Source organism: Astyanax mexicanus, chromosome 1 (assembly GCF_023375975.1).
Source record: "Astyanax mexicanus isolate ESR-SI-001 chromosome 1, AstMex3_surface, whole genome shotgun sequence".
In the NCBI taxonomy this organism is placed as follows: Eukaryota; Metazoa; Chordata; class Actinopteri; order Characiformes; family Acestrorhamphidae; genus Astyanax; species Astyanax mexicanus.
In genome coordinates, this window is record NC_064408.1 from 18,608,310 (window position 1) to 18,623,416 (window position 15,107).

The following is a 15,107-nucleotide window of genomic DNA, read 5'->3' on the forward strand; positions in this document are numbered from 1 at the left end:
ATATTTGAGATCTGAAAGCTGAAAACATATTTATAAAATCCCCGCTTCAGTCCTCCAGATCCAGTCTCCGGTAGGTAGATGTCGCTGCGGCGAGCAGCGCTGCTTTTCTCCGTTCAAAGCTGTGACGAGTTCCTGCGCGCCGCTCAGATCGTGGTGGTTGTGTCGGAGTGGGCAGTGTGGGACTATGAACCACAACTTTACTTCAGATTCTGATTTAAATAAGCTGTAAAAAGCCTCTTCGTTTCCTGGACGCTGTGTAGTTTCAGTAGAAGGGCTCGTAAACTCAAAAACAGCTGGATTAAAGTGTTTTCTCGGGCAGGTTGGTGCTGATTTGGTCTTGAATTGTCTGCACTGGTGCCTTTTTAGTAACGTTACTGTAGCTGTAGCGCCTGTGTTCGTTTGAGTTGTGCTATCTTGTAAAAACGTGCTACTCTAGGGTTTATTTAAAGGTAAAAATACAAAAAGCACCATGTTAGAACATGCAGCCGGCAGTGTAGGTAAAGTAGTTATTGTGGTAGCCTAAATCACTGTATCAAGGAAGATTCAAGACAATAAAATTTTAGTTGTTAATTATTATTATTATTATTATTGTTATTGTTATTATTATTATTATTATAGTGAGCGAGCTTAGGTTGTTTATCCAATATATAAAAAAAAACATTTATTTTGTAAAACATTGCACATATAAACATAAACACCTGATGGACATTAGACTTCATTTTCATATTCATTCTTTGTGCATTGCCAATTTGTTTAGTCCCTGTAAGATAGGGCATTTATTTATCTAAAATACTTTATTCTGTTAAGATTATTCATATTCTCTATAACTATTTTGATAATTATTAAATATATTACTACTGTATAGTTATTTATAATACTTATTTATTGTTTAATGTGATTGGGTGCTCCAATACGTTATAAAGAGTATTTAACTCTGTTAATAAAGCTGCTTATATAGAACAGCTGGTAAGACAAGTAGTCGACAAGTCTAGGTAGGATATGTGGATAGATGTTTGGATCACTGTAAATATATAGGATAATGACATAGTTTTTTCATAATTTATATTAAAATCTCAATTAACACTTAAACAATAAGAGTGAGTTTAGATTGTATAACACCAATGGAAAACAGAATTATCATGAAACACAATAAAAATGGAAAAAGTGAATCAGCGCAAGCGCAGAGCTGCTAGTTAGTGAATATTGATGGTTGGCATAAAATAGAACATTCATTCTTATGGAGCCCCTGTAAGTTAAACCCAGTTTAAACCTTTTAAAACCTTTTTTCTTTCAAACAGGTGGTGCTGAACTCAGTTGAGCCCCTTGAAAGATGTCTGATGAAGATGAAGCCCCTCTGGTAAAAAGGTCTCGGATCTTCTATGGAAGTCTTGAAGAAAAGGAGAGGGAGCGTCTTGGCCGTGAGGGATCCTCAGGCTCTGGGAAAGATGCTATTAAAGCTGGAATTGAGGCTGGAAATATTAACATCTCCAGTGGTAAGACCTTGCAGAGCTGCTTGAAAATATTTATTTAAATGTAACTCATTAACTCACTATAATGTTTTAAGATGGAGACACTGTGGTAAAATGTTTTATAGTTTAAAAGGTATGAGATTCATAAAGAATACACAAGAGCAACAACATCCAGTGGATTTTTATCATCAATTAGAGCAAGTAATAGAGAGAGAAACCAATACCACAGATATTCAACCAAACATTATTTCAGATTACCAAAAGCTAAAACTAACTACATGTGCAAAACAGTAATTTATAGAGCTATTAAAGAGTGGAATTATTTACCAGAATCATTAACTAAAACTGATAGCAAAACACAGTTTAAAAAACGAGTGAACAAAACATTATCTAACTAATATTAAAGACAGTAAATCCTAACTATTAAATTGAACAGTGGAGGAAGTTGTGCAAGGGAAAATCAGGATTGAATAGAGGTGATGAGGTGTCTAGGACACACTAGATTATTATTTCTTTGTTTGTTAGTTTTCTGTGTAACTATTTTGTGTAGTTAATATTCACTTTTTATGTATATATATATGGAAATGTGAACATTCTTTTGTACGTGTGTGTGTGTGTGTAAAACAAATAAAACACTAGAAAATCTTCTGCCCAGCAAACTAGGGCTGGACCCGAATATTCGGGTATTCGGATATTCGTTCGTTGAGTAGGTATTCGGTTTTTAATTTTGGTATTCGGATATTCGTTTTTTTCCTCCTTTCCAGAGTTCCACCTCACTCTAACCACTTCTGTTCTCGCGGGTCCCGTCAGAATATCTTGCGCGCGGGACAGAACTGAACTGTTATTGGCTGGAGCGGGAGTTTAATCCAGACGATGCGGGAGCAAATTAATAAATAAAGTAAATTTTAAGCATTAAATGTAGTTTATTTAATTTATATTAGGAACGTGGGGCGGGAGCGGCAGAAATGTGTATGTGGCGGGCGGGCGCGGGATTAAAAGAAGCAATTTTTTTGCGGAGCGGTAACGAGACAGAAACGCGGGAGCGTGGAAGAGTGGGTTTAAAAATCAGTCTCGCACAGACCTCTATTATACATGATAAAAAAAAATGCAGGCTCTTCGAAACTGATTTATATAATAAAACGTAAGGGGTAATGTGGCAACAGTAGGGGCTAAATCGGTTACAAAAGCCTGGCCTACAAAAATGATGTCTGAACGAATTTCCTCTTATCTAATATAATTTAAAATGGTTTAAAAATATAAAATAATTTCTAAGCAAACGAAATATTTAATATTGAGCTTATAGCCCAAGTGCAAAAATACAAAATCAGTAATATGCCCTGCACAATGCTTAAACCGAAATAGACCAAGTACAATAACGTCATTAACAATGACTTTCCTCTACTCTAATATAATTTAACATGGTTTAAAAATATAAAATAATTTCTAAACAAACGAAATATTTAATATTGAGCTTATAGCCCAAGTGCAAAAATACAAAATCAGTAATATGCCCTGCACAATCCTTTAACCGAAATAGACCAAGTACAGTTTACAATGACTGTCCTCTAATATAATTAACAATGTTTAAGAATATAAAATACTTCCTGAACAAACGTTTTTTTTGTTTGTTTTTTTAAGCAAATAGCCTAAGTGTGAAAACACAAACAGCAATTTACTGGGCTGGCTTGCGCAGCGGAGAAACCGTGCAGCAGCAGCCTCCTAGCCTGCTTACGCAGCGGATAAGCCGCGGTGTGGGGCAGCAGAAATTCCGGGATGAAAACACAAAGAAATCTGGGCTAAAAACACAGAAAAAATATGGGGTGAAAACACAAAAATCCGGGATAAAAACACCAAAAATCCGGGGTGAATATGTCTCGTCAGTCAGAGCAAATTGAACATTTTTCAGTGGATTAAAGGGGCCGTGATTTGCTTTTTTTATTTTTATTTTTTTTACCTCTTTTTTTAAAAACGAATATTCGAATATTCGCTTCGAATCAGTGCCGAATATCCGGAGCTCAAAAAACGCTATTCGGGCCAGCCCTACAGCAAACACACAGTGCTGTCTGCTTTCTTACAGTGTTGCTATAACGCAGTCAGAAGGTCTTTCTGGTTTTCTGGTTTTGTTCAAAAACTTCATTATTAAGTAATGTTGCCATATGATATTAAAATGACATGTTGGCAACTTAGGTAAAATTCTATGGAATTTCATTCACAAATATGTCCTGTTAGGTTTAAATTATATTTGTCTGGTTTCCTATGATAGTTCTTTTTTACCTAAGGAAAATAATCAGTTGGTGTTGCTTAGATATGATAATATCTAAATATATACTAACATGTATATATTTGAGAAATATGTCAAATGGTATATGAAGTCAGTAATGCTTTTCCAGTTTTCTGTCTGTTTATTCATTCTCATCTTATTTCCAATAAGTGCAATTTGTGGGTTTATTTTCCAGGTGAGTCATTGGAGATCGAGGATCGTGTGAATGAGAGGCAGGCGGAGGTCTTGGCTGAATTTGAGCGCAGAAAAAGAGCCCGGCAGATTACAGTCTCTACTGATGATGCTGAAGTCAAAGCTTGCCTGCGTGCTCTGGGAGAACCGATTACACTGTTTGGCGAGGGCCCTGCTGAGAGACGAGAGAGGTGAGTTCACAGTGCATCAATACTACTATCAATCATTACAATTGAGTCTAGTTTGCCTGTGCACTGGCTGTCTCTTTAATTTAATTCTCCATCTAATTAGTTAATCAAATGTTTCTTCACAGGTTGAGGAACGTCTTGTCAGTAGTGGGTCCTGATGCCCTGAAGAAATCCAAGAAAGATGAAGAGAAAGCAAAGCATTCTCAAGAGGATGTATGAGGGCTCATTTCTCGTTGTTGTCACATATGAGAAACACACCCTCCCCATAAACTGTTAACTCATCCTGTTCTTGTGTCTTGTTCAGTCTCAGCAGACATGGTACCACGAGGGCCCTGACACCCTGAAGGAGGCACGTCTATGGCTGGCCAAGTATTCACTTCCTAGGTAAGCAAAAAAGCCCTAAAGCAGCGGTTTGCAATTAGTTTTGGCTGCCGGCCAGATGTTTTCCAAGCTATTACGTGGCGGGCCACAAAAAAAAATCAGTTTTTGGGAAATAAATCAGGTAAACCCAGGAATAAAGAAAAATAAATAAATAACTAGCTGTAGGTATTAGAAACCTGATTAAGCATGTAGTTGAGATCAGCAAATCAATAAATAAGCACTTGTTCCAGTGGGTAAATGGAGAGAGAGAGAGAGAGAGAGAATTAGGGGGAAAAAAAAAAGAGTATGTCATGGTGTGTCATATCGTATCGTACGTGATGATATCACCAACATTTTTGAATATCGTGAACGATACTATACACTGAAATACCGTGCTTTATCACCCACCCCTAATTATCACACCAGGGTACTAATTTTGCTGTTTTTAGCACAAAAAAAAACACTGTTCTTATTTCCCATTATATATCTACTAGAGACAGATTATATCTATCTATTTTACTTTAATCCTGGAGTGCGTTATTTGTATCATGACATTCTGGATCATTGATTTCTGTTAGAAATAAAAAAAAAATTGTGTTATTTAAATATCTCAGTTAGGGGTGTGCCATATCATATCGTATGCAATAATAAAACTAGAGGTCTGAGCGGGACTGCTTTTTTAAACCCGCTCCCGTGTGTTTTTGACCCGTTACCGCCCGCTCCTGCCAAAAATCGCTTCTTTTAATCCCACACCCACCGCCAGATACACATTTCTGCCGCTCCCGCCCCGCGGTCCCTATAGGAATTGAATGAAATTTACTGCTAGCGGATTTTTTTAGGTGAGAACGGGGGAGGGGGGGGGTGAGGGAGTGAGTGCTGGCGGAATAATTCAGGTGAGAAAGACTCAAATGGGCAGGTGCTCAAGCAAACTCCCGCGGGAGTGCAGACCTCTAAATAAAACTTAATTTTCATTTTGTTGCAGTAGTGTATTCTTGAAGAAAAAAATTATTCTATATTTTGTCATATCGCCAAGAGTATTGTTACTGCAAAAATACCATAAAATATTGTGATATTACTTTAGGGCCATATCGCCCACCCCTAACAAGGAGAACTGATAAAGTTAATTTTGTTAATGATGCTAAAGAAAACTATCCAAGCCTATTGTTTGTTTGTCACCAGAGGTTGGGAGAAATGTTTTTGCTTTACTTTTCCACCATTGTTGTTGAGTGCACTCATATATATATATATATACCGGTGTATATATATATATATATATACATATATATATACATATATATATATATATATATATATATATATATATATATATATATATATATATATATATATACACATATACACAGTCCTAACCCAAACATTTGTTCAACACACATTCTTTCTACCATATACAAGACTGCATTCAATGTTCAGTATTTGAGACAACATTGTAATTGTAGATGTACACATCTCTGTAACTGTAGCTAGTAGCATTTGATGAATACATTTTTTTTTCTGTGTGCTTCCTTCCTCAGGGCTGTGAAGAGGTTGGACAAAGCTCGCGCTCACAAAGAAATTCCAGAGTCTACACGAACAGTACGGCAACAGGAGCTTCACAAGACCCTCAGGGTAGGGTGTTATTACTGAGCTGATTGAAAAACGTTCCTTTGTAGTACAGGTGCTGGTCAACGAATTAGAATAATTTGAAATAGTGCAATCATGAAATTCTTTGAATGCATTTTTTGTGCAGAAAGCAAATCAGGTGTTCCTATTCCTGTCCTACTCGTTAGACTAATCACAGAACTCGTTACCTGGAAAAAAAATTGCTCAGCTGAGCTTTCCAAAAGGCCCATTTAGGCCATTTAACTGTGACACTGTTGTTTTATTGAATTAGAATAATGGAGAAACCGTTTCATTGAATTAGAATAAATGCTCGAATTTTTGTTTTCTGTGAAGAGTGTTCACTGTGCAGTATAGGTTAGGTTAGTAGTCAGGGTTGAGTAGAATTTCTAAGTTGTAAAATCAATCATGGGTAAGCAGCGCGACCTCTCAACCGGAATAGTGGCTCAAATTCAAGCCCTTCGCCAACAAGGCTTGGCCCAAACTAAAATTGCTGAGCAGCTCGGCATCAGCCAGTCTTCCGTTTGCAAAGCTCTCAAGAAAAACTGCAGCAAGCGAACCAACTGTTCCGGCGTCCGAAAAACTTCTGCTCGCGACAACAAGCAGCTGAGAAAGATCGCAGTCAGCAACCGGTTCAAGTCCACTTTCGAGCTCACCGACTTGTGGAACAAGCAGACCGGCGCTGACGTCTCCAGATCAACCACTTACCGTCGTCTGCGCGAACTCGGCTTCAAATCTCGCGTTCCAGCAGTAAAACCGATGCTGAACAAGAAACAAATGGAGAAACGGCTGAAGTGGGCCAAAGAACACGGCGAGTGGACTGCTGAAGACTGGCAGAAAGTGGTCTTCAGTGACGAATCACGCTTCTGCATCTCCTTCGGTGACCAAGGTCCTCGTGTCTGGCGTCGTGGTGGCGAAACCTACAACCACGAGTGCGTGAAAAGATCCGTCAAGTTTCCCCAGAGCGTTATGGTCTGGGGATGCATGTCCGCTCGAGGTGTAGGGATACTCTGCTTCCTCAAGAAGACTGTCAATGCTGCCGTATATCAAGATGTTCTGGAAACGTTCCTGATTCCGACTGTTGAGGAACAGTTCGGCGAAGAAGACTTCATATTTCAACAGGATCTTGCACCGGCTCATGCGGCAAAGTCGACCAAAGATTGGTTCACTAAAAAACAGCTTGAAGTTTTGGCATGGCCGGCCAACTCGCCTGACCTCAATGTCATTGAAAACCTTTGGGCCATCGTCAAGCGGAAAATTCGCGACAGAAAGCCTACTACGCTGGACCAACTGAAGCAGAACATCGCCACTGCCTGGGAAGCTGTGAGTGCGGAAACTTGCGACAAGCTGGTCAAATCGATGCCGCGGAGACTTCAGGCAGTCATACAAGCCAAGGGGGCAGCCACAAAATACTGAGAAAGTGATGATTGTAATTATAATAAAAATTATTCTAATTCAATGAAACGGTTTCTCCATTATTCTAATTCAATAAAACAACAGTGTCACAGTTAAATGGCCTAAATGGGCCTTTTGGAAAGCTCAGCTGAGCAATTTTTTTTCCAGGTAACGAGTTCTGTGATTAGTCTAACGAGTAGGACAGGTGCGGTGAACACCTGATTTGCTTTCTGCACAAAAAAATGCATTCAAAGAATTTCATGATTGCACTATTTCAAATTATTCTAATTCGTTGACCAGCACCTGTACTTAATTACCGCTGTAGAACTGGTGTAATGCTTTCTTCACTTTTTTTTTATTTTATCAGAACCTGAACAACTTCTGCAGTCAGATTGGAGATGATCGTCCAATATCCTATTGCCAGTTCAGCCCTAACTCCAAACTGCTGGTCACTGCCTCTTGGTATGTGTTTTTTCTTTTTTGTCTTTATGTATTTCTTTATGTATGTTTTTCAGGTTTTTAATATTGTATACTATTGTATTTAGTTTAAAAAAAAAAATTTGAGTATTAACATCTACTTTTTACTTTTTTTATTTTCTTTTTTTTAGGAGTGGCCTGTGCAAACTCTGGAATGTCCCAGACTGTAGCCTTGTTCGTACATTAAGGGGTAAGTAGTAGTGCTTCACAATAAATTGTTCTAGGCTAGACCATAAGAAAACACCTTATTGTTGATATCTAGATCATAAACCAGTCATTTTATATTACATTATTTTTTACATTATTTGTTTCTGTGTTCCTAACATTTTGCAAGAATTGAGATATCTTGCTTTGTGCTTTAAGACACACTTAAAAACCTGCTTTATACATGCATTTCTGGACAAGCTGAAAGATACAAGTCTCATACAGGCTGATTTTTTTCCCCATCAAAAAAAAGTAATGCTGCTTCATGTTAACCCTGCACTTTTATGGTGATCTACAAATGCATACATTTTCCACTGTCCAAATACTTAACTAGTGCTGTGTGATTAAAAAAAATTGGTGTTGGGTGTTCAGATACTTTGGGTTCGACTCAATGAGTGAATCAGTGATTCAAAACATTGTTTACAAGCTCATGCGTTCATAACACGCGCTGACCTCGTGAACAGACAGCTCAAGACACAGTCGGAGGCTGGATTATACTTCAGAACGCAGGTTTGTGACCTGAACATTTTGAAATAACGCAATAAATGAGTCACAGAGGAAACTCTGAAGAAGATTATATTATTGTTTTCCACCATTAAACACGGATTCTCACCGGAGAGTGATGACGCTGCAGTTTTTAGAAACGGTAGATTTTATTTCTAGCTAAATATAGAAATAAAAAATATATATATTTTGGAGTGAAATATTCACAAAATATGCATGCGTTGGTCTGTGTGAGGCACCGGTAACCAAGGTAAGATGGATAAACACTTTGGAATTAGTAGCGTCTTCAGATATTTTCGATTAAAATGATGTCTATGTAAAATTGCGATTACTCCATTTTTAAAATCGCATTAAAACTGTAATTCGAATTAGCCGAATTAATCATAAAAATCACCCACCATTATGAACCCAGATGTACATTGGCCACCTAACATTCTATAATATTCAAATCTTTCCCTGTAGGCCACAACACCAATGTTGGAGCCATTAGCTTCCATCCACAGGCCACGCTCACTCTGGAGGAGTCAAATGTCAACATGGCTTCCTGTGCTGCAGATGGATCTGTTAAACTGTGGAGTTTGGACAGGTTAGTGGCTTTAGATGTAGTGTTCTAGTTTTATTGCTTTATTCTGTTGTGTTTTGAATCCCATACCAACTTTAATCAATGACTGTATTTTATCTGTAGTGATGAGCCTATTGCAGACATCGAAGGCCACTCAGTCAGGGTGTCTCGTGTAGCATGGCATCCTTCTGGACGCTTTCTAGGCACAACTTGGTAAGTAAAAAATTGGTTTTCTCATGTATTCATCATTCCTTTAAGTTACAGGATATTCAACCCATTTTCTTTACCTGTAGTTATGATAACTCATGGCGACTGTGGGATCTTGAGGCACAGGAGGAGATTCTTCATCAGGAAGGCCACAGTAAAGGCGTCCATGACATAGATTTCCATCCAGATGGATCATTAGCAGGAACTAGGTGAGAAGAAAATACTGAACTACTGAAGTACTAAACAACAAACCTGTATCTCAGCTTCACAACCAAATATTGGAAGCACTAAATATTTGTTTCTCACAAATTGTTTAGGTATTTCAGTGTTCAGTAACATTTTAAAAATATATTCTTTCAAGTCTGATCAATGTTAAAGTTCTTCATCTTATTCCTTATTTTGCTGTTGTAATTATTATTATGTTAAAGTTATTTTTTATTAGATTATTGTTGTAATTATTATTATTATACATTAGGTTGTGGTTTAGACAATAAACCTGATTTAAAATATGAAATATATGTAAAAAAAAAAAAAAAAGTCTATCTTTTGGATAAATAAAATAAGGATTTGTTTCTCTATAACCAGTATTAAGTAAATGTATGAGGAATGATAACCATAGATTTTAATAACCTGGTATATTTAAAACAAGTATACCATTGCAATCTTATCTTAAAGCTATTGATTAATGGATCCTTGTCCACAAGACTTTAATTTTAGGTGAATTGTATTGTTCATATAGTTCAGATTTTTTTCCACTGAGCAAAGAGCTCTTTTTGAACTAATAGGTACAACTTGTTTAGTGTTTTTTCCCCCATTATGCTTCATTTAAAAGATTCAGCTTAGCTAGTAGCCAATACTTCTTGTCATTTGTCAATATCCTGTGTTTTCAGTGGTCTGGACTCATTTGGTCGCATATGGGACTTAAGGACTGGACGCTGCGTCATGTTCCTTGAGGGGCATCTCAAAGAGATTTACGCGATCAACTTCTCTCCAAACGGGTAAAACAGACTGAGATTTTTATCTGATCAAAAATGTAATTTCAGTGCATTTATTCTTTAGGATTTAATTGAATCTAAATGTGCTTTATGTAGTTTTCATGTGGCCACTGGGAGTGGAGACAACACATGTAAAGTGTGGGACCTGCGGAGGAGAAGGTGCATATACACAATCCCTGCTCATCAGAATCTACTGTCTTCAGTCAAGTTTCAACGTAAGTGTTTTAGCAAATTATAAAAGGAACACCTAAAACACCAATATTTAAAATGAGCTAGTTTAATTGGATCAATAAACCTATAAATCATCTGAAGATATTATACATATTATAGGTTTATATATAAATCCTTTCTATTCTAAATTCATAAAAACCTGTTCTGTACTCCTCAGTTCATTCTATATACACTACCGTTCAAAAGTTTGGGGTCTCTCAAACAATTTTGTGTTTTCCATGAAAAGTCACACTTATTCACCACCATACGTTGTGAAATGAATAGAAAATAGAGTCAAGACATTGACAAGGTTAGAAATAATGATTTGTATTTGAAATAACATTGTTTTTACATCAAACTTTGCTTTCATCAAAGAATCCTCCATTTGCAGCAATTACAGCATTGCACACCTTTGGCATTCTAGCTGTTAATTTGTTGAGGTAAGTTGGAGAAATTGCACCCCACGCTTCTAGAAGCAGCTCCCACAAGTTGGATTGGTTGGATGGGCACTTCTGGCGTACCATACAGTCAAGCTGCTCCCACAACAGCTCAATGGGGTTCAGATCTGGTGACTGCGCTGGCCACTCCATTACCAATAGAATACCAGCTGCCTGCTTCTGCTGTAAATAGTTCTTGCACAATTTGGAGGTGTTTTTAGGGTCATTGTCCTGTTGTAGGACGAAATTGGCTCCGATCAGGCGCTGTCCACTGGGTATGGCATGGCGTTGCAAAATGGAGTGATAGCCTTCCTTATTCAGAATCCCTTTTACCCTGTACAAATCTCCCACCTTACCAGCACCAAAGCAACCCCAGACCATCACATTACCTCCACCATGCTTAACAGATGGCGTCAGGCATTCTTCCAGCATCTTTTCATTTGTTCTGCGTCTCACAAACGTTCTTCTTTGTGATCCAAACACCTCAAACTTGGATTCATCCGTCCACAACACTTTTTTCCACTCTTCCTCTGTCCAGTGTCTGTGTTCTTTTGCCCATCTTAATCTTTTTCTTTTATTAGCCAGTCTCAGATATGGCTTTTTCTTTGCCACTCTGCCCTGAAGCCCAAAATCCCGCAGCCGCCTCTTCACTGTAGATGTTGACACTGGTGTTTTGCGGGTACTATTTAATGAAGATGCCAGTTGGGGACCTGTGAGGCGTCTGTTTCTCAAACTAGAGACTCTAATGTACTTATCTTCTTGCTTAGTTGTGCAACGTGGCCTCCCACTTCTTTTTCTACTCTGGTTAGAGCCTGTTTGTGCTGTCCTCTGAAGGGAGTAGTACACACCGTTGTAGGAAATCTTCAATTTCTTAGCAATTTCTCGCATGGAATAGCCTTCATTTCTAAGAACAAGAATAGACTGTCGAGTTTCAGATGAAAGTTCTCTTTTTCTGGCCATTTTGAGCGTTTAATTGACCCCACAAATGTGATGCTCCAGAAACTCAATCTGCTCAAAGGAAGGTCAGTTTTGTAGCTTCTGTAATGAGCTAGACTGTTTTCAGGTGTGTGAACATGATTGCACAAGGGTTTTCTAATCATCAATTAGCCTTCTGAGCCAATGAGCAAACACATTGTACCATTAGAACACTGGAGTGATAGTTGCTGGAAATAGGCCTCTATACACCTATGTAGATATTGCACCAAAACCAGACATTTGCAGCTAGAATAGTCATTTACCACATTAGCAATGTACAGAGTGTATTTGTTTAAAGTTAGGACTAGTTTAAAGTTATCTTCATTGAAAAGTACAGTGCTTTTCCTTCAAAAATAAGGATGTTTCAATGTGACCCCAAACTTTTGAACGGTAGTGTGTGTATATATATATATATATATATATATATATATATATATATATATATATATATATACTGGGGGATAGTTAGGAAATGGAGAACAAAAAATTGTGTGTAAAACAGTAAGACTGAAGGGATTGAGCTATAGTCATTGACACCATGGGTACATTATTAACCCATAATTAACTGCACATGATTAACTGCATCAGAAATGTATGACTTGGGGTTGAAAACCACTTATTCCCAGAACATGTCGTCCGATTTTGACGGTCCAAAAACTTCATTAAATTAGATCAGGCCAGAGTCATGCTTTTTGAGATCTGCTGTGAATCAAAGTATCAAGTCGTTACTTGTTATTACTCTATATATAAGAACTTCACAACTTTTGCCAAGCTATTTCTCTTCTGCACACTTTTTTTCTCTCTTTATCTATATTTTATTTAATGACCTGAATATATAACCACTGGTTTGGATGATAAATAAAAATAAATATTTGAACATTTTCTTTCATTTTCTTTTTGTCCTCCAGCAACGGATGGTCATTTCTTGCTGACTGGTGCTTATGACAATACAGCGAAAGTGTGGACGCACCCTGGCTGGTCTCCTCTAAAGACCCTGGCAGGGCATGAGGGCAAGGTTATGGGACTAGATATGTCTCCTGATGGACAACTAATTGCCACCTGCTCCTACGACCGCACCTTCAAACTCTGGGTTTCTGAATGAGCACAACAAGCCTGTCTGTGTGTTTTTTATTGGAGCGGACGCATTAGAGTGATTGACGATGTTTCTGTTTTTATTTACAGCATTTTAATTCCATTTGAATAAGTTTGTCATATTTCTTTTATGTAGTGATCAACACAACTGTGTAGATGATTTGAATGCTTGGAAGGTTTATTTCAGTTGTTTTGTCTTTGTTGATCCTCATGTACTGCCTTTATTAAAAACAAGAGTCCTTTTTAATGGTTTAGTCGACGCACTGGTCTGTTTGTCCTGCTGTGAAGTACTGAATTTTGGTATATAGTATGTGAACATGAGTATTTCTGGTGGGTACTGTAAATTTATGTATGGACAGATGAAACAAATGAAAACAAATAAATAGGTTAGTGGTTGGAACACAAACATGCTCCTACACAGGTGTACTGCATGATATCCCTGCAGAAAAATCCAGTTCAAGATCAGATTTTGCTGGTAGCTTGTTTCAGATTGTCTAAGCTGGTCTTTGATGGTAAAGGTGGTTAAAGAGATGGTCATCCATATGAAAACAAACCATATGCTGAAAAACCTGCTGGATAAATGGGGAAAAAGATCCTTTGGGAAAAGGACCACACCCTGTCATGATCATACATCCTACAAAACCCTCCTCTTTTCATGAAATTCATCGTATTCTCTGTCTGAGTTCCCCTTATTGGACTACAAGCTTTTGAAGAGCATATATATTTTGCATTTGATTTGGATCATGCTTGTCGTGTTGGTTATCCAGCATGTTCAGGTTTGGTCATATTGATTGTGTAACTTCAACTTGTGTTTGGGTTGATCACGCTCGTAGACCAGCTTAATCTGTCAAGCTCAAACAAAATTCTATTCAAAAGCAAATATTTTTTATTTTTCCCTCTGCCAGCAGTGGTACAATGCAGGACTAACAGTTACTATAGCCATAGCGCACACTCAGTTTAAGGGTTTAATTCATTTAACATGAGGAGGTATATTTCTGTTTTGTTGTTCACTGAATGTAAGAGTAATAAACATATACATTTTTTTTAATTTGGTAGCATAAAGGCAGTAAATCTGAAGATGCAAATGCAAAAATCAGTGAAAATACCATACAAACCAATTGTCCAGCAATTAACAGCAACTAAACCAAATAGGTCAGTGTAATGATTAGCAGTTCAATTTTCTGACTGTATCGAGCTTAAATTCGAAATGAAGAAATGTTTTTTTAATCCAATTTTTCAATTAAGTTTTTTTTATTTCAGCCTTTCACAAACAATTTCAAGATAAATGAAAAGTTGAATCTTCTTTCGAATTTCAGATTTGTCAATTTTTTTATTTTTTTTTTAACACAAATCTGATGGTATCTTGCAAAATGCTAAAATAGAAAAATCATAAAATAAAAAATATTTCTCATTTTTCATGAAATTACATTTGTGCAAAGATGAAAAAAACTAAAGTTGGAAAAAAATTATAGAAACTTATTTCTTGTACAATACACTGTTAAATCCAAATTTCTATTTTTGCATTTAGCCTCAAATGTTAAGAAAATTAAATTAATAAACGTTACACTAACCAAAAATACCTGACTGCAAAAAGTTGTAGTGTTAAAGCTGACCCAGCATCTTAGGCTCTTAACTCATCCTTGGACACTGCCTAAAACATATTTACAGAAAAAGTGTTAATTTTCTTTCAGAAACTAGGCTATGAAGTTAATAAACATGTCATGGTTTCATAATCTGACTGAAGGACTGTAACATAAAGTCTTAAGAGCAGAGGTAAACTAAGCTAATTCTTTGTAGCCTTTAAACTTTGTGCTAAGAAATGCACCCTTCACTTGTGAATGAAGAAATCTTTCATTTAGGCAAGATATTGCTACTGTACAAAAACTTTAGCGGATAACCATGAAGATAAAGTCCTAAAATATCCCTGAAAGTGGATTAAATGGGATTTTAAAATCTTACCGCG

The 15,107-nt window shown here is 37.1% G+C and overlaps 1 protein-coding gene across 1 annotated transcript; it reads left to right on the forward strand.

Moving 5' to 3' along the window:
• The first annotated feature begins 129 nt into the window (after positions 1 to 129).
• Positions 130 to 13,389, forward strand: prpf4 (PRP4 pre-mRNA processing factor 4 homolog (yeast)). The gene is made up of 14 exons (XM_049473934.1): positions 130 to 319; positions 1,299 to 1,493; positions 3,926 to 4,112; positions 4,235 to 4,322; positions 4,414 to 4,493; positions 6,002 to 6,095; positions 7,849 to 7,943; positions 8,090 to 8,148; positions 9,129 to 9,252; positions 9,352 to 9,441; positions 9,522 to 9,644; positions 10,326 to 10,433; positions 10,527 to 10,645; positions 12,961 to 13,389. The coding sequence occupies exons 2-14, from the start codon at positions 1,331 to 1,333 to the stop codon at positions 13,152 to 13,154; spliced, it is 1,524 nt and encodes a 507-aa protein (XP_049329891.1). The 5' UTR covers positions 130 to 319; positions 1,299 to 1,330; the 3' UTR covers positions 13,155 to 13,389.
• Positions 13,390 to 15,107: the final 1,718 nt, after the last annotated feature.

Bases quoted from the DNA above. Each gene is read 5' to 3' on its own strand.
- prpf4 (XM_049473934.1), top strand. From the start codon at position 1,331: ATGTCTGATGAAGATGAAGCCCCTCTGGTAAAAAGGTCTCGGATCTTC. The intron at 10,434-10,526 runs GTAAAACAGACT...TGCTTTATGTAG, and splicing joins ATCAACTTCTCTCCAAACGG to TTTTCATGTGGCCACTGGGA. The intron at 10,646-12,960 runs GTAAGTGTTTTA...TTTGTCCTCCAG, and splicing joins GTCTTCAGTCAAGTTTCAAC to CAACGGATGGTCATTTCTTG.